Source organism: Ambystoma mexicanum, chromosome 1q (assembly GCF_040938575.1).
Source record: "Ambystoma mexicanum isolate Mex_15411 chromosome 1q, UKY_AmexF1_1, whole genome shotgun sequence".
Classification (NCBI taxonomy): Eukaryota; Metazoa; Chordata; class Amphibia; order Caudata; family Ambystomatidae; genus Ambystoma; species Ambystoma mexicanum.
In genome coordinates this window covers 1,012,178,976-1,012,196,480 of record NC_090922.1, presented here as the reverse complement: position 1 = coordinate 1,012,196,480, position 17,505 = coordinate 1,012,178,976, and the positions used below count along the sequence as shown (strand labels likewise).

Sequence of the window (17,505 nt, the reverse complement as noted above, 5' to 3'; positions counted from 1 at the left end):
CTGAGCAGTATGTAATGAGGGATCCAAGGGACATGGGTTGAGAGGATTAGGTGGAAGAACCTCTGCTATAGCAGAATCAATGTACGGGGTTCTAACTGCGCAAATCATCGAGTCTATAGAAGAACTTGTGATACAGGACCTCGTTACAGCGACCACTGCGCAGACCGCTCGCCATGGGCTCGAGTAAACAAGCCAATACCAGGAACTCAGCAATATCGAGCCACAGACTATTAAAGAACTGGTGGAGAAATGCAATGGACACGACAAACTCAAGCAAGGACAAACTTGCCTTGCATTCCACTTCAGTCAAACAAATAAGGCACAGGAAGGAATCGCGTGTCGAGTGTTTGCCGTTATTGACCACCAAACTTAGGATGAGGCGCTATTGATACAAAAATTGGGGCTGTAAACACAGAGCCGAGTGTACGTAAATCGGGTAAGGCTGTTGAGCCGCTACGCCGGTGAGCCAGCGAACAGCAAACAGCGAGGGCTTGAGCGTGGACTTGATGAACGCACGCAGATGCGCGCACCAAGATCTTTTTGAGGTATTCTAGGATATGGGGGCGGGGCCACCTAGAAAAAGTAGATTAAATGCTATAATTCAATATATTTGGGAAAGTAAAGTACAACCATATAATGGTAGGTTTTTATAGGTATCCTTTCCAATGTCCATACCAGTTTAAAGTCCAAAAGAGTCCAATAAGAGCAGCAAAAGAATCCAGGAAGTAATCTAGCAGCCTGTCGTCCTAGCAAACAGCGAGGACTTGAGCGTGGACTTGAAGAGCTGGGAAATATCCCAAGGTGTTGTGTTGTTTTGAAGTTGTTGAAAGACTTGAAAGCTTAGTGAAGGGAACCCCTTTCTGCACTGTAAACTATTTGAACCTTGGGGAAGGGAAACCCTTTGAAAACCAAAAACTGGAAAAAGGTCTGAACTTTTATTTGAACACTTATCATTTTGATTCTGACATCTCTGCACATTGCATAAAATAAGATGTGAGTTCAAGTATGGGTTTTCGACACAGACAGGCATACATTTGCTCACAATCTATCATTAGTTTCATTTAGGTATGGAAATCCCGCCTTAGAATAGGGCCAGCTAGGCCTTTTTGCAATCTTTTTGTTTAATTTTAATACATGTTTATAGCCCAAACTTTATTCAGTTGTCTGTGTCTGCTTCATGATGCCTTCACATTACATATTCCTATGTTAGACAGTCTTTCATTTTGAGATCATAGGGTTTCTTCCCTTCCTCCCAGGAAACCTGGTTACAATCTCTTCTTGCTCCCCATCTGACCTGCTTAAACCCCTCTATTACAGGCTTCTCACTTCTCTTTTTAACTGTGTTCCCTCTTGGTATATCGTCCTTAGGACACAGACAAGCTTCTCTCTTCATATAAAAACCCTCTTGCATGCCCAGGTTATGCATTACTTGATTACCATTCAAATTCCAGAATCCAAAATTGTAGTCTTATCTTCCCTTAAGACTTGGGTGGGATTCTGTGGATCTACAATGATACTCCAACAGCCTCGCACTTCTCCGGTTCCCCCGGTACTTCTCTCTATGCCGGGGACAGTGGCAGTGCTCGGCTCTCGGCCCAGTGTGCTTTCTCATTCATCTTGCTCATCGGATTCCCATTCCTCGTCGGGTTTCTGCTCTGCAATCATGCTGGTGGTCAGAAGTGTTCCATGCTTTCCGTATCAGTGACCTCAGTGTTGTTGTTCAGACATCTTGCCCACCATGCTGTACTTGTTGTCACACCACCACCAGATAGCTTGTTCCTCTTTCCTTCCTCACAATGCCATTCTCACATCTGCACATGCCGGGCCTCTTGTGTCTCGTACTGGTGTTCTCAGCCTCATTGAAAGTAGCGGGCTCTGCGACCTGCCTTTGCTCCACCTCCACAAGGCATAATGATGTAGGTGGGCTTCTCCTGCGCACCAGCCTCTCATTCTTTGCTCCTACTCATCCCAGCTTAATATATATGTCTCTTGCTAAAGAGACATTTTCCTTTTTCTTTTACAAATGGATTTCTTTTTGCATTGCCTTCAGCCAATGGTAAAGATGCCATGTTATTCCTTCCAACAGTTAGTCCCGTGTATGCGGCTATGGGAGATGGCCTAGGGAGTTCCTCAAAGTAACAGGAGTCTTTGCCCCCAAAAGGGATGTCTCTCTGGGTGAGGTCTCACCTGCCTTGACCACTAGGGAAGGTCTTGCACAGCGGGCTCACCATCCTAGCCTCACAGCACGGGCTGCCCCGTGGGGAGAAGGGACACATGCCTGTGATTCATCACAACCCTCCAAATATGAATTGTAACTCTTTATAGGGATAACCTATGTACAGCTCTCGGCTGGTTCCTGGTAACTTTATAAAATGAATAATACATACCTACCCTCCTGATAAAATGTACCATTAACGTGGCAAAGCAAGTTCATGTACTAATCTTATTCTGATTGTAAGTTCCCTTGTATATATGCTTGAAGGCAATTTTTCTGATATTGAAAACACTGCATTGGAAAACCATATGCTGCATCCCCCTTTTAGTCGCTTCTTATTGTGGGTCTGTGGGCATTTGACTATTACATTAATTTCAGCATGTGAAGGATTGCCATCTGGCAACAGTGTAGAGGCCCTGGCTTTTTTGATTTTTATAATAATATAATGATGATAGTAATTCTATCTCCAAAAGGTTGGCCAGCTAACCAGCCCCTTTCAGCAAACTCCATGCCAACAGCAAAATCAACACCTGTGCCTTGCTGAATCATTATCATAATCTGCAGCGTCTGCTCTTCAGTGACATAGAGTGGGTTAAGAGTTCACAGCTGCAGTGATAGCCAAGCCTCTTCAACAGAGGGGCTGCAATTAAGACATGCACCCCTGTCCCCAAAACACTTACTTATGAGAGTCACTACCCTGTTGGCATTTGTAAAGATTAAAAATAAGCCATATGTGAGGGGTCAGAAATTAGAAGCAGACAAAATGTTGTGATGTTTTCAACATATTTGCTTGTTTGTTTGTTTATTTATTTATTTATATAGGGCACCCAACCCTTAGGTATCTGGGTGCATTATAAGTTACATAGGGCCTCATTACGAGGTGGGCGGTAAGGGATTACCGGCACCCGTAAGGGCACCGGTGCCAGTAATCCCTTACTGCCCTACTACGAGTTCCCTTTGCGGGTCCTCCCTTAACACCTGGTTTTACCATGCGTTAAGGACAGGACCCGCAAAGGAACTTTGGCGCTAACAACGGTACCGTAATTTGCGGTACCGTTATTAGCGCCTTCCACATTCCCATTGAGCCCTATGGGGGCTGAAATGGGAATGGGGAAGGGCCCTGGTGAATGGGAAATTACCGCCCCCGCCATCCTTGGAATGGGGCGGTAATAACTCCATTCACCAGGGCGGAGTCGGTAAGGATTTGGAGGCAGCCATGGTGCTAATAGCGCCATGGTTACCTCCAACCTCATAATGAGGGCCATAGTTGCTTAAAACAAGGTACATGGTAAGAAGAACATGTGCATGATTTACATAAAATAATAGAACACATAAGTCAGTGACATAATAGAGAATGATTTACATACATATACAGTTAAATTTACATAGATGTACAAACAGGCGAGATATTCGTCATATATGCAGGATAGTGGCAAGTGGAATTATCACCCATCAAGGGAATAGAGCCTTGGAACTGTAAAAGGAAGGGTCTGATCTTAAAGCTGCCAGCAGGGTGTTCCACAGATGTGCTGCCATAACTAGGAAGCTACTTCTCCCTGCTTTCTTAAGCTTGTATCTTGGAACCTTAAGGCCATTAGAGTGCAATGTTCTGGTGGGACGTCCTGATGTATGTTTGGAAAATGTATCCACTAAGTATTTAGGGGCCAGTTTAGAGAGACATTTGTGGGTGATGGTTGGTGATTTGAAATTGATTCTGTCCTTGTTTGCGATCCATTTGGTAGAATGTCTGGCGTTCGAGATGTGCTGCATTCTTGGGATACTTTAGCAGTTCTTAAAGCATTGTTTTGTAGTGTTTGCAGTTTGTTGATGATGCGCTTGCTAGATCCTAGATAGAGTGTGTTGCTATAGTCTAATTTTGACAGAATTAAAGCTCTTGCTAAGGTAATGCAACAGTCAGTGGAAAGAAACGGTTTGCATGCATTGATTCATTTGCATGTATAGCCTGTCCCTGAAGCAGTCACATTAATTTGTTTCTGCAAGTTCAAAGCTGAATCCAGGTATAAACCTAAGGTTTTTACTTCTTTGGACACTTTGATATTAATGCCGTCAATGTTGTATGACTTAAACTGGTTGCTGAGTTTGTTGAGTCTGCCAGACGAGCCGATGAGCAGGAGCTCCGTCTTTTCGTCATTGAGACAAAGACCATGGGTGGCCATCCTTGCTTGTATAGTGAGGTAGATTTTGTTCAGCCGAGCCATGCCAGTGTCGTAGTCAACTGGGATGGGGATGAGAATCTGAGTGTCATCCGCATAGTTGGTGTAGGTGACACCCAGATTGTCATGGTCATCAAACAAAGGCTTAGTGAAGATGTTGTACATCGTGGGAGCGACACATGAACCCTGGGGTACTCCACAGGTTACAGGTACTGGTTCCGCTAAAGCAGTAGGTGAGAACACTCTCATGAGGCAATTATCCAGAAAGTATTGAATCCAAGCTGTTGCTTCCGCAGAAAAGTGGGCAGATGATTGCAAAGAACTTTATGATCCACTAAATCAAAAGCGGCAGGCAGGTCCAGTAGGAGGAGGAGGGCCAGATCACCCTTGTCCTTTAACTCATCCATTTGGTTCTTCAAGTCGATGAGTGCCAATTCTGTACTGTGTCTCTGTCTGAAACCTGACTGGTGGAGTCCTAGCAGGTTGTTGGCATCCAGGTGGTTTGAATCTGTCGATAGGCCATCTTGGGTAGTAATGAAAGGCGCTAGGTCCCTAGCTGCTTTTTTAATCATTGAGGCTGGGCAGGTGTCCCCTTGGCATCTTCATAGTTTAATTGAGGCTATGATGTCCTCCACTTCATGGGTAGATATTGGGGCAAATTTAAACTGATTGACCTGATTTTTCCTAGTCTTTGTTGCCTCCTGCAGCGATGGGTCATTGGATGAAAGGTTAATTTTTTGGTGGTGAAGGAGTTAGTGGTGAAGGAGTACATGACTATAATAAATATAAATATATATGACTTTTATTAAAAATAAAATGGTTGGATAAAGGCCTTTTTGTCCCTGCCTTTCTGTCCCTATCCCTTCCTAGGAAACTGAAACTAAGGAATGGTCTGAGGCCCATTGTCAAATTTATATACACTGTCTTTGTGTTCCTAAACATATTAATCTAACCCTTGCACTAGAAATGTACAATTACGGGTGTAAGTAAAATTGTTCAAAATGAAGTCCCTGGATCCAGAGGGTGTTTCCCGTCCTCTGGATTATCTCAGGTGGTATGACGAGAGGGTCTTTTTAAAACAATAGCTCATTAAGGATGGCAAGAGTGTCTCTTTCATAAAACAATGTCTTAAGGATGATCTCCTGGTATACTCCCCTCCCAGTACATTTTTGGTAGGTTCATCAGACCCCCTGGTATACTCTCCTGCCTGATATCTTTTCACAATGGGCCTCATTACAAGTTTGCCGGTCCGGGAACTACGGTACCAGTAAGCTTGCTGGTACCGTAGTTCCCGGACTGGCAAACTACGAGTTGTGCTTGCGGGTGCCTTTCTGCCCACCAGGTGGGACCTGGCAGGCAGAGCAGCACCCGCGAGACCAGTATGCCGCATGCACCGGCACCATTCATGAATGATGGTGCCGGTGCGTGCGGCTTCCCATTCCCATTGAGCCCTGTGGGGCTCAATGGGAATGGTGAAGAATGTTTTCTGGTGCTCTGGAATGGACAATTACCGGGTCCGCCAGGGTTGTAATACCCCAGTAATTGCCCATTCCAGGGCGCCAGAAAAAAAACGACTCTGGCCAGGGTCGTAATGAGGCCCAATGTCTTGTTCTGTATATTTCAAATGGGTTGCCTGGTGAACTCCCGTGCCAGGAATCCCGATCTGGGGTTTTGTAGATCCCCAGGTATGCTTCTCTGACAGGTATCCCTACCCCCCAAAGACTCACTGCCTGACGTGCTTCTTTTACCAGGACATCCTTTAATGGTCTTACTGTATTTCAGTATAGCACAGTTGTATTCCTTCAATGACTATACTTCATTGGCTTGAGGCACTACTTGTCCCAACTTTCTCCCCATAGACATCTAATATATGGAGACTTTTCAAGTTCTGTCTTTTAGCTTCTTCATTAACATTCATATGCTTGTGATAACACTTGCTCCAACTTTCCCCATATTGACATCTCATACATGAGGATTTGTCCAAATTCGGTCTGTGTATTCTACTTGATTGGTATTCAAAACTAGTTCTTAATTGCTCACATGCCTGTCGGTACGCCCCGTGATCCCCAACATCTCTGGCCAGACTCACCAGTGTCTGGTAGTGTCCCTGACCTATGGCATGTTGCTGCAGTGATGCTTTCACTCTGGAATAGCTTTAACCGCTCTGTAGATCTTCTCCCAGATCTCCTGACAGCTCCACATTCACCCACCGGTAGGACCACTGCTTCTTGGCACTTCCGCGTCGCCGGTAGCTTTGCTGCTGCTGGCTCCCCAGCAGTTCTCCCACAGTGCTTGGTGCATCTGCTGCGGTTTTGCACCACGCCAGTAGGAAATGCTTATGAGAGCATCTTGAATCGCCTGCCTTCTTTGGCACCACCCATTTCTTTGCAGTTTCCATCTCCCTCGGTTCTGCTTTCTGCTTCTTTCATTCTTCGTCTCTCTTCTCGACCGTTTGAATAAGTACACCGTTTTTAAATGTCCCGTGCATTCAGGATTCATTGCAACAACTAGTCTGCACGTTCAGCTCAGTATTTCCTTAAATCCACAATAACTCCTTCTTCCTCTTCCTCGTCTCAGTACTTGAGGCTTTATGGGATTTCTAAAGTAATTTTGTTTAAACCAAAACCACCAAACACAGGAGATGTTAGCTGTGTGGTTATGTGGATGTGAGGTATGAATGGTATTCCGCTCAGAATGACAGTATGCCGTCTGAGGTTTAGGTGTCATTGAGCTTTTCTTAAAAAGAGGTGGAAAGAATACCACATCTCTCCTAATGAAGCCATCACCTTCTCTCGGTAGTCGTACCCCCCCCCCCAGGGTCAGGACCAGGTAGCAGCTGCTGCCCCTGGCCATATGGGAGGATATCATCACCGGGGAATGAGTAATGACTCGGGAGAATTCATCACATATAGCTGAGTTTAAGGTATGGTAGCTAGTATCTCTTTGTGATGAATTGGATTTTGCTTCACTGATGTACAAGGAGGAGTACGAGCAAAATGGCCCAATCCACCCTCACAGTTTAGCAAACCAAAACATAATGCAATCATAAAGGTGAAACAGGGACCGTTAAGAGATATACCTCCTTTGCCTTTTGTGGTAAAGTGGGCAGAGGGAAGGCTATACTCTCAAGAGAGGTTGTGAAGGTGAACTAGTAGTGACCCAAACAGCACAGTATCACAGTACAAAATAAAGCTAATGTCCATTTAAGGTTCAATAAAATATATAAACAATTTAATTAAACACTCCAGTGGCATGTAGAGTAATTAGAAAATACTGTTCAAAAACCCAACCCGAAGGAAGAACAGAGAAGATGCAATAGGCTGATGAAAGTAGCACTCTAAGTGTAGTTGCAGGGATAGTAGGTAAAGTGCTAACCACAAAAAGGATATTTTGTTGAAAACAGTAGTGATTGTGACCTAACCAATCTCTAGAACCAAGTGGACCAAAGGGGAAGTTCGGAGTCAACATTACCTGGATTCATTTCTTGGTGGGCTGACACAGACACACCCGATGTCGAACTTAGATGCAAGCTGATCAGGCTCAGATCAGGAACATAGGATCATGTAGGCCACAGCAGTATTTGGGGGTCGAATAGGGGTGAATTTGTGTGCTCTGTGCCATAGAAGTGTGTCTCTCAAAGATGCAGGTAGGGGTGGTCCCATGAATGTTTCACGGTTGGCCAGGCTGAGTCGGGCTTTAGCCGACGCTCCAGCAGTTTGAATCAGTGGGCGACGTTCATCGAAGTGGTCATCTTGGGTCTATCGATGTGTGATCAATGAAACAGCAGTTCAAGGGTTAGCTGGGTCCTAGCTAGAGACCCGGTTAGAGTCGGGTATGACTCTTCAGTGATTCTTTTCAGGTCCTGGTATCAGGCATTGCAGTGTCACGCTAGTTGAATCTGCAAGTTTGATGTGCTGGATGAGGACACCTACCATTGCTAGTGACTTCCCTCTTGTTCTGGGTGCAGTGAACACGGAGCAACCAGTTAGGGGTGATAGAACAGGGAGATTCAGTGGTCTGGTCCTCTGATTTCTCTGAGGTCCACTAAGGAGAACTCGAGGATACGATGGTTACATTCAGGGTCGGCTCTCTTAGCTCAGGAGATTCTGGTCAGAGTGGTAGGTCCTGATCCACAGCAGAAGTGACTCCCTATTTGCCCTGGGAGTGGAAGTGGACAGATATTTATTCTGTCTTGGATGGTTCCTCAGTCTGAGTGCTTTGGAGAGAACAACTCTCCCAAAGGAAGTCCAGTCAGATCTTCCAAACGAATCTGAGGCCTTAAAGGATCCAAGAGGGACTAAGCAAATCTGATGAAGGGGTGGAAGACCCTTTCTTTTAAAGGCACAAGTCCTCAAGTGATTGGACCTAAGCTAGCCTTCCTTATTGATCCAATCTCTGCTCTTGAACAGAGTGGACTTTGCCTTTCTGATGTCACACCCAAAGTGATCAATGGAAAGGGCTGGCCCTCCAGGTTCTCATCCTGCCATTTGACCAGCTACACCCGGCTAACCGGAATACACATCACCCTCCACAGCAGAGCTAACTCACAGGAGCTGACACATTTGTGATATCAACTGGAATCTGGTGATCATAATTAGTACAATGCACTGTGCCTTATGTAAGCATAGCTTTTATTTTATATCATCATCCCTCCATTTTCACTCCCCAGTGTAAGGACGACTATCCAAATTCATCGAGCAGTGGCATTCCAATACCATGGATGAATGGGTGATGACCTGCCGTCCATTCCTGCTTTGGCCATGGTCGAGAAGCACTTGCCGTTACTCTTGCAAGAAGTTGTCTCTTCTCTCCAAATAGGAAATGAAGCACATCCCTCTCCATGAACAAGGCGTAGGAGTGTACTCAAGATACTTTCTCATAACGACTCAAACCTTCACAATGGTTACCCTCCGGCATATTCTCATGCAGTTGCATGAAGGGGATTTCCTATCGTCCCAAGACCTAGAAAAGGCATACTTTCACATCCTAATCCATCTCCGGGACTGGAATTACCTTCGATTCACAGTCAATTCAAGGCCTCACACTTCAGCCTTCACACAATGCCAAAGTGTCTGGCTCCAGTGGCCGCTAATCTACGTCGGTTGGGGGTGCACGCCAACCCGTACCTCGATGATAGGCTGGTTCAAGCCAACTCTCTTCCATTGGCCCACAGGCACACAGAGGACATGATCCTTTGCTTGACATCGCTGGGATTCCCCATCAACTTTACCTTTAGTTCTGCATGACCCCCTAGCAACACACTCTACTCTTGATGGCTCGACTGGACACACTTTCCTGCTCTGCTATTCCTTCAGGGGACAGGGTTTAAGCCAGACTAGCAAAAGCTCTCCCACTGCATAACAGAACCAGCAGGGCAGGTAGCATTGCTATTCTATGCACATCCTACCTCTCCATTTCCCAATCTGTGGAACAAGCCTAGCACAGTAAGTTGTGCATTTGTAAAAGTTTTATTCTTGCGCCGTAGCATGTGTGTTTGCGGTTCGCTTGCAGAGGCACCTCCCTGATTGTGTGGTCCCTCGCACTTTCCATCCTTGGTTTGTCTCATTGCGTGTCGCAGACTGTGTGGTCCCTAGCAACTCCCTATCGTGTGTGCCTCATGCCTCCCTTCTCCAGCCTCCTGCACCCATGCGCCCCTTTTGCTCTTCCTCGTTGACTGCCCTGATTTGCATTGTACTTCTTTGTGTTCTGCTGCATTCTTCCTTCTTCTGTGTTCTGCTCTGCTCCACCCTCCTCTAGGTTCTCTTTTTAATGACTGCTCAGTTTTTGATGCCATGGTAACCTGATTTGCTTACCGGACTGTGTTGTTTTTTGCCTTCTCTTCCATATGAGCTCTTGTCTACTTAGTCAATCGTCCACTATTGTCTTGTCCCTTTCTGTCTCGTCTGCTTTTACCCCTCCTTGTATCTTCCCCTAGTGTCTCCCCCCCACCTTTCCCCTCCACCCCTTTTCACCTCTCTTCTTCCCCCACCTACTCTATGGTGCTCTCTCTTCCTCCTATCTTTTTAAACTGCTTCTCTATCTGCTATCCTGCTCTCCTCACTAAATCTGGTAGGAAGAAGTTTCAAAACAATATCCTTTCTCCAACCCAGGGCTCCCTACCGCTGACACCTTTACCAGTTCTTCCTCCAGACAGACCCTCACGGACATCCTCTTTGTCGTTCCCTCGCCAGACCTATGGACTCTTCAAATGGTCTCTGTGCTCTCTCCTTTCTCTTCTTCTCCCATTAATGGTGGCTCCTGGTGGACGGCCCTCTTGGCCCCCTTCCACTCCTCTAATATCATCATTAATGTTTACCTGAATGGCACCGTGCTAGTCCAAAGCCCTCAGACTAAGCTTCTCCGATTTGATAGACGCTTCCTGCACCTCATCAATTTCCTTTCTTCTCCTGCTGTCCCTTCTCTCCCTTCTTCTGCTTTCTTGCCTCCACCTTCTGCATCCACCATCGCTACCTTGCCCTCTCCTACTTCCTCTTCTGCCTCCCCCTCGGGCTCCTTCTACACCTCAGCAGGGCGTACCTCTGATTTGTACCCCTCCCCGGAAGTCTTTCAAGGTTGGCACTCTCAACATTCGATCAGCTGTCAACCACGCCTCTGATATCTGCCGCCTCCTGGAAGAACTTGATCTGGATGTCCTGGGTCTCACCGAGACATGGTTCACGGCCAGCTCTGTCACAAGCTTTGACACTCTCCTCTCTGAAGGTTACAAGATCCTCTCCGCACACAGATCCAACAGGCAGTGTAGACTTGATGTTCCCGGAGTGGATTCCTGTCTCTGTCATTCCTATGCAGTCCTACTCCTCTTTCAAATGCCTTGTCTGTAGCGTCTCTCTCTCTCCTGCCACTCTCTTATCATGGCTATCATCTATCGGTCACTTGGGCAGATCATCTCCTTCTTCTCTGAGTGGACGGGCCTCTCCTCCTCCCACCTGGCCTCGACCATTCAACTCCTCCTTCTTGGAGACTTTAACATTCACCTGAATGCTCCATGTCCCTCCTCTGGATTCTTTCGTGACCTCTGTGACTCTCTCTCACTTTCTATTCTACCCTTGTGCCCGACTCACTCTTCAGGGCACACTCTGGATGTTCTCATCTCCTCGGACCTCCTCTTTCTATCCCCCTCACAACTCCTCTCTCCTGGAGTGATCACGTTCTCCTTTCCTCCTGTCTCTCCCTCTCTACCCCTCAGGCCAAGCCAACTCCAGCACTGCCACCTAGCTTCTCAGGCATCCGACCCATGAAGCGTTTGTCAGTTGAGGCTTTTGCCGCCACTTTCTCTCACTCTACTCCTCCTCTGGCTGATTCACATCGTGATGCAGCCCTTTCCATGCTTCACTCTTCTATATCTGATATTCTTTATATTCTTGCCCCTGTCTTGAGGATCCGCTTATAGCCCAAAGCCACGTTCAACTCCTGGTATGAACCTTAAATGCAAGTGCAGGGTGTCTGAGAGGAAATGGCTAGCTTCTTGTGCATCCTCTGACAAACTGGCCTGCCGCCTGCTCCATAGGCAATACCGGCTCTCTGTCCGCACTAAAAAGAGCCCACATCTAAGGCTGCATCTGTGTGGCATCTAAAAACTCAGCCAAATTCTTTAAAATCTGCAAGGAGCTAGCCAATCCGGCTGCATCCTTTATGTCTCTTGTTCCCTCAGAGGCCCTCTGCACACAGCCCTGGCTTCTCATTTCATCTCTAAAACACAGGACATCTTGTCCACCCTCTCGTCCTCTTCTCCTCCTCCCTCTACTCTCTCCTCTACCTCTGGCTCTTCAGTGGCCACCTCTCCTCCCTCCTTCTCTTCCTTTCGTCTGTTCTCCCTTGACAAGGTTTCTAGACAAGTCTGATCTATGAAAGCTCTTCAAAACAGGTTCTTCACTGTTCATCCAAAACCATCAAGGACCAAATTGACACCCTCACTCCTGCCCTGGCTGACTTCTGCAAACACTCCTTTGCCACTGGAGCCTTCCCTTCCCCCCTGAAGCACTCTCTTGTGCACCCTCTTCTCAAGAAAACCTCAGCCGACCCCTCCTGTCCGGCAGACTATCGGCTGATCTCTATCTCTCTTTTCCGGGGGAAAATCCTGGAAAATCTGGCCATCTCACAGCGTAATCTTCACACTGAATCTGTTGGTTGTCTCCATGACCATCAGCCTGGCTTCAGAGCAGCCAGAAGCATGGAAACTGCCCTCCTGATATGAAGACCTGCTCTCTAACCTTGAATCTAATCTCCCCTCTGTTCTCATCTTACTCGATCTCTCTTCTGCCTTTGGCATGGTCAACCATGCCATCCAGCTCAATCGTCTCTGTGATAACCTGGCTATCACCGATCAGGCCCTGGCATGGCTGACCTTGTTCCTCTCTGATCGACCCTCCCAGGTCCAACTTGGGTCCTTCATTTCCTCTATCTGACGCTCTACCTGTAGTGTTCCCCAGGGGTCTAACCTCTCTTCCTGGCTGTTTAACCAATACGTGCACCTCTCATCCAAGCATTGACGCTCTCTGCTCCATCTCTCTGTGTTATGCGGATGACCTTCAGCTCGTTTTCAGGCTCCCCTCTGCCACCTCTTCTCCTTCTTCCATCTCTGAGTGTCTGTCTGCTATCCAGGAGTGGTGTGCCACCAGCAATCACTGCCTTAATGCCAGTAAAATGGAGATTCTCCTCATTGGCACACCTCCACCCTCCTTTCCTGTCTTTCCTGTCACTTTCTGGCAATCTTCCCTTGGCCCTCTTCCTGCTCCCAGGCTAAGAAGCTCAGGGTCATTTTCGACTCCACACTATCCTTTTCTCCTCACATCTCTGATGTCTCTAAGAAGTCAAACTACCAACTGCACCTCCTCAGAGGTATTCTTCCTTTCCTCTCCTTCCCTCAGAATTTCACTGTCTCTAGAGCTCTGCTCCTTTCTAGGCTGTACTACTGCAACAGCCTCTTTCTAAATCTGCCTGCCTCTACTCTCCACCCTCTGCAACGCATCCAGAACAGGACTGCGAGAATTGTCCTTGGCCTCAAGCCCAGGGATCATATCTCTCTAGCACTGAAATCTCTGCATTAGCTCCCAGTGGGTGCAAGGATTAAGTTCAAGACATCTGCATTGTCCACAATGCCTTCTGGGGCCTGTGTCCTCAATACCTCCAACTCTCTCTTTGCAAATCCCGTCCTACTTGGGCTCTTTGCTCCTACACCCCCAACTCCCTCAGGGTCAGTCACTTCTCCAAGTAATGAGTTGGTGGTAGATCTCTTTTTTTGGCTGGGGCCTCCCTCTAAAACTTGAGCAGAACCATCTCCTGTCCGGGAGCACCTCAAGTCCTTCCTCTTAGCTTCTGCCTTCACTCTTCCCCTCCCCTGCTGATTTGCCTGCCTGATACTGCACTGGTCACCTGATTTCAGGCCCATATCCCTGCCCTCCCAATTGCACGCCCGAACTGCCTCCCGGTAACTCTTTCACTTGGGTCTGTATCAGTAACTGTACAGTCCCACTGCCTGCACTTTTGGACACCTGCTGTCTGCACTTACCCTTGCATCTGCCACCTGCTGGCCGCACTTCTTGTTATTGTTTTGATCCCATGTACAGCACTGCCCCGACAACCCATGGCACTTTTCCCCTCCCCTATCCCCGGCACTTGAGCGATCACAATGTCACTTGGCCTAGTAAGATTGTCTCTGTCCTCCCTCTGTTCCCCCTTCCTTGCCTTGTTGCGCCTTGAACTACTTGTATATAGGCTTGTTACAAATGCCATTTCATATCAAATCAATTCAGACTTTGAATCCCTCCTAGTAAAATGTCTCCTCACCACCATACACACTGAAAGATTCCTGCTCATACATAGACCCCTGGGCTACAACTTTAAACTACACAGTAAATCTCAGCAAAGCTTTAGCTGCCATCCTGGTCTCTCACATCTCCCTCACAATGCTAGAGGACTTCAATATCTGGGTTATCATCCCATAAAACCTCATGACACGACCCATTCTTGACAACCTAGAATCCCTTTGTCTGACAAAACTAGTATTAGGACCTACCCACCCAGATGTTATCTTTAGCTCAACTGAACTGATCACCACTCTCCCGCCTTGACCACTAGTCCGGAGGTGCCATACTGTCAGCTTCTCTCTCGACCGTACACACTCCATCCTCCCCAACAGTCCCAAGGCCCCCCATCCACTATAGAATACAATCAAAGTAATGCAGAACTGGCAGGTAGCTTTCTTGCTTCCCTGCCCTCCCTACCACTCCATTCTCGTCAGATCTCCATCCTCCACTGTGACCAATGGCTTTCAGAAGCTATTTGCCCTCTCACCCTTCTATAACAGACAGGTTCTCCCCCAGATGGTTCACCTCAGCTCTCAAAGCTCGCAAATCCCAGAACCACATCTAGAATGCAGATGGTGGGCAGACCTGTCGCCACAGCACAGAACAGCTTACGCCCAGTAGATCAGAGCCTATAGGGCAGAAATACGTAAGGACAACAATTGGTTTTACTGGAATAGAATACCCAAAGCCCCTAAATCCTGTAGGGAAATACGCAAGATTATTTCTGATTCAATATCCCTTTCTGCTGCACCACCTCCTCCTGCTCCCACAGCCTAGCACTCTATGACTCTCTCTCAGACCACTTCCACAATATGGCCCGGGAAAGAAACCTTGTGCCAGCAACATCGCTAGATCCATTATTAACTCATCTCTAAATCTTGTCATGAGAGAAACACAAAACACTTACTTCAATTTATGTTCAACATTTGTGTGTTATTTTTGTTTCTAGAACCCCATGTCCAATGAGCACAAAGCACTGTAAAAATTGCCATTCTGCATTGTGAATTTTAAAGTATACATGTAGATTTACAAATCTTTAATCCACTTCAGTCATTTTAACTTTACATTTTAATCTCTATGAAGTGAGCATCACACGTTACCGTTTTGTCCTCGAATTCATATGTGTTGGAATCTGAAAAATAGAATATATATAGTTACTGACTATACTTTTAAAACGTTCACAAAGGCAATTGCTGTTCATTATTATTAAAACAAAACCAAACCTTTCCGTTTGAAGAAAATGTTTAATTCCAGCATTAGAATGGTCAGGGCCTCCCATGCAACAAAGCCTCCTAAGACTTTGCCCATCCATAAATTAGGAAATCTGTCAATCAGTTGAAATCCTAGGAACAATGTGGCGACTGAAAAGACAAAATGAATAGTACACCATCAACTATAGAAATCATGATTAAGATTCCATATTATTATCTGTAACATAGTAAACTGCTCGTACTATGTGTCTTGTGTTAGTTCTTGCAATGTGGTACAAATGGCGAGAAGGAAGCATTCCAATCAAAGCAGAGAAAGATGTGCCAGTCTCTATGGAGGGATGGAACTTGAGAAAGCCTAACATGGGGCGCAGCGGTAACTTATGTGCACCATGTTGGCCTGGCATTTACCATAAAGGAAAGTTATACCATGCTTGCCCCCTAAATCATGAAACCCACAAACTATCCATTTTTAGTAGGCCGTAATTGCCTCACATAGATTATAGTCTAATTTGTCTGAGAAGAAACTCACTGTACAATACACACGCAATCATTTTAAATTATTTCACATGTACTGGAACAGCAAAGGAATCAAGGTAGTAGCACATAGGACATTCAGATGTAAACAGCTTAAGGAAAGCAGTATAGGTCTGATATCATCCACATGGATAGAGTAAACTGTGCGTACAATGTCAGATACTAGCAGAAATACCTATTCTTTATAAAATATTGATGCCAGTGCGCAAAAGTCTTTCAAGCGTATTTGTGGTTAATTAAAATCATAGTGGAGTGTATTTTCCATTCCAATCCTTACAAGAATACACATGTCCTATCTACGGGGTAGTAGATTGTACCCGCAATCTCCCTTCAGATATTTAAGTGATTATCTATGTGTTTACTACTATGTCAACAAAATGTTCAAGGTTGTTGTGACTCTGGACATGCTTAACTAATGTAGAGTTGTCATCTATCAAGGGTTTCTCTGTTTCATTCTACATGTATTTGCTCCTTTTTAAAAAATGTTATGTTTTTTACCATCTAATTACTTTCATTATTTCAAAACGACTCATGGATTTGCTGTCCAACCATCATGACCTGTGACCTTCTGGTTTTCATTTTGACCCCACTGTTTTTACCATTCTATGTAGTATCACTTTTGACTCCACAAACACAACCTTTTCCGACCTTGTTTCATAGAAGCCAACTACACATTCCACTCTGCAAACTCACATGCAGACAGAAACAAGCATTAACCCACTGGGCACCCATAGCATGGAACATCCTACCTCTTCACAAATGCATGGCATATGCACAACATCCTCCATCACCACTTTTAGAAAGAGCCTCAAAATGTACTTTTTACCCCAAACATAACCCTGCCCTCCTCTACTGCTATCATGTGTCTATCCTAATCTTCCTATCCTTTCCTGAAACATTTTGTAACCTCTTTCTTCAACTCCCATCTTTTCAAACTTTGAATCATGTAGAGCACACTGAGACTCTCTGGGTAGGGCCAGCACTAAAGAAACATCTACATAAAATCAAAATAAAATAATAGATAGGACAGGTACTCTGTTTATTTTCCATGGCTCTTCTTACATATAGCCTTAAAACCTCTCCCGCCTCATCACTCTATTTAAAATGTTTCTCTCTAATCCTGGATTCACTGGCTCCTGATAATTCACTTTTTCATAGCATGAGAATAATGACACAGAAATGGGACCTGCATTTTAGTTCTGGTTCAGCACCAACATTTGCAATGGGGGGTTAATATATGACTTCAGAACATGTATATCCAGCTATATATTTTAGCCGCAAAGGATAGTAACATATTCTAAGGAGATTGGATTCCTTTAAAGGATTCCAGAGATCATGTTCCTACAGATAACACTGGGCTAGCAAGGTCGTAAGGCCAAAAATCTCCTGCACTTGTCAGACAATGTTAAAAATAGTCTTTCCAAAAACGATTTGCAGTAACGTCAAGACCTCTTGGAGACATTCCTGCTTTTCGGCTTTTCGGATGTAAAGGGATGTGAGAAAGGGCTACCAAGTCAAGGGCATAGGCTTTGGGAAGAATATCT

General features: G+C 45.7%; 1 protein-coding gene across 1 annotated transcript in view; it reads right to left on the bottom strand.

Annotated features, from left to right (window-relative positions):
- LOC138540371 (putative ferric-chelate reductase 1) overlaps positions 1-17,505 on the bottom strand; it is a 1,004,090-nt gene that overhangs the window by 101,796 nt on the left and 884,789 nt on the right. Inside the window, exons 14-15 of the mRNA XM_069641679.1 lie at positions 15,440-15,577; positions 15,317-15,348 (exon numbers count right to left, since the gene is read on the bottom strand). Coding sequence (XP_069497780.1) covers positions 15,317-15,348; positions 15,440-15,577 — 170 coding nt within the window. The remainder of the gene's footprint in view (positions 1-15,316; positions 15,349-15,439; positions 15,578-17,505) is intronic.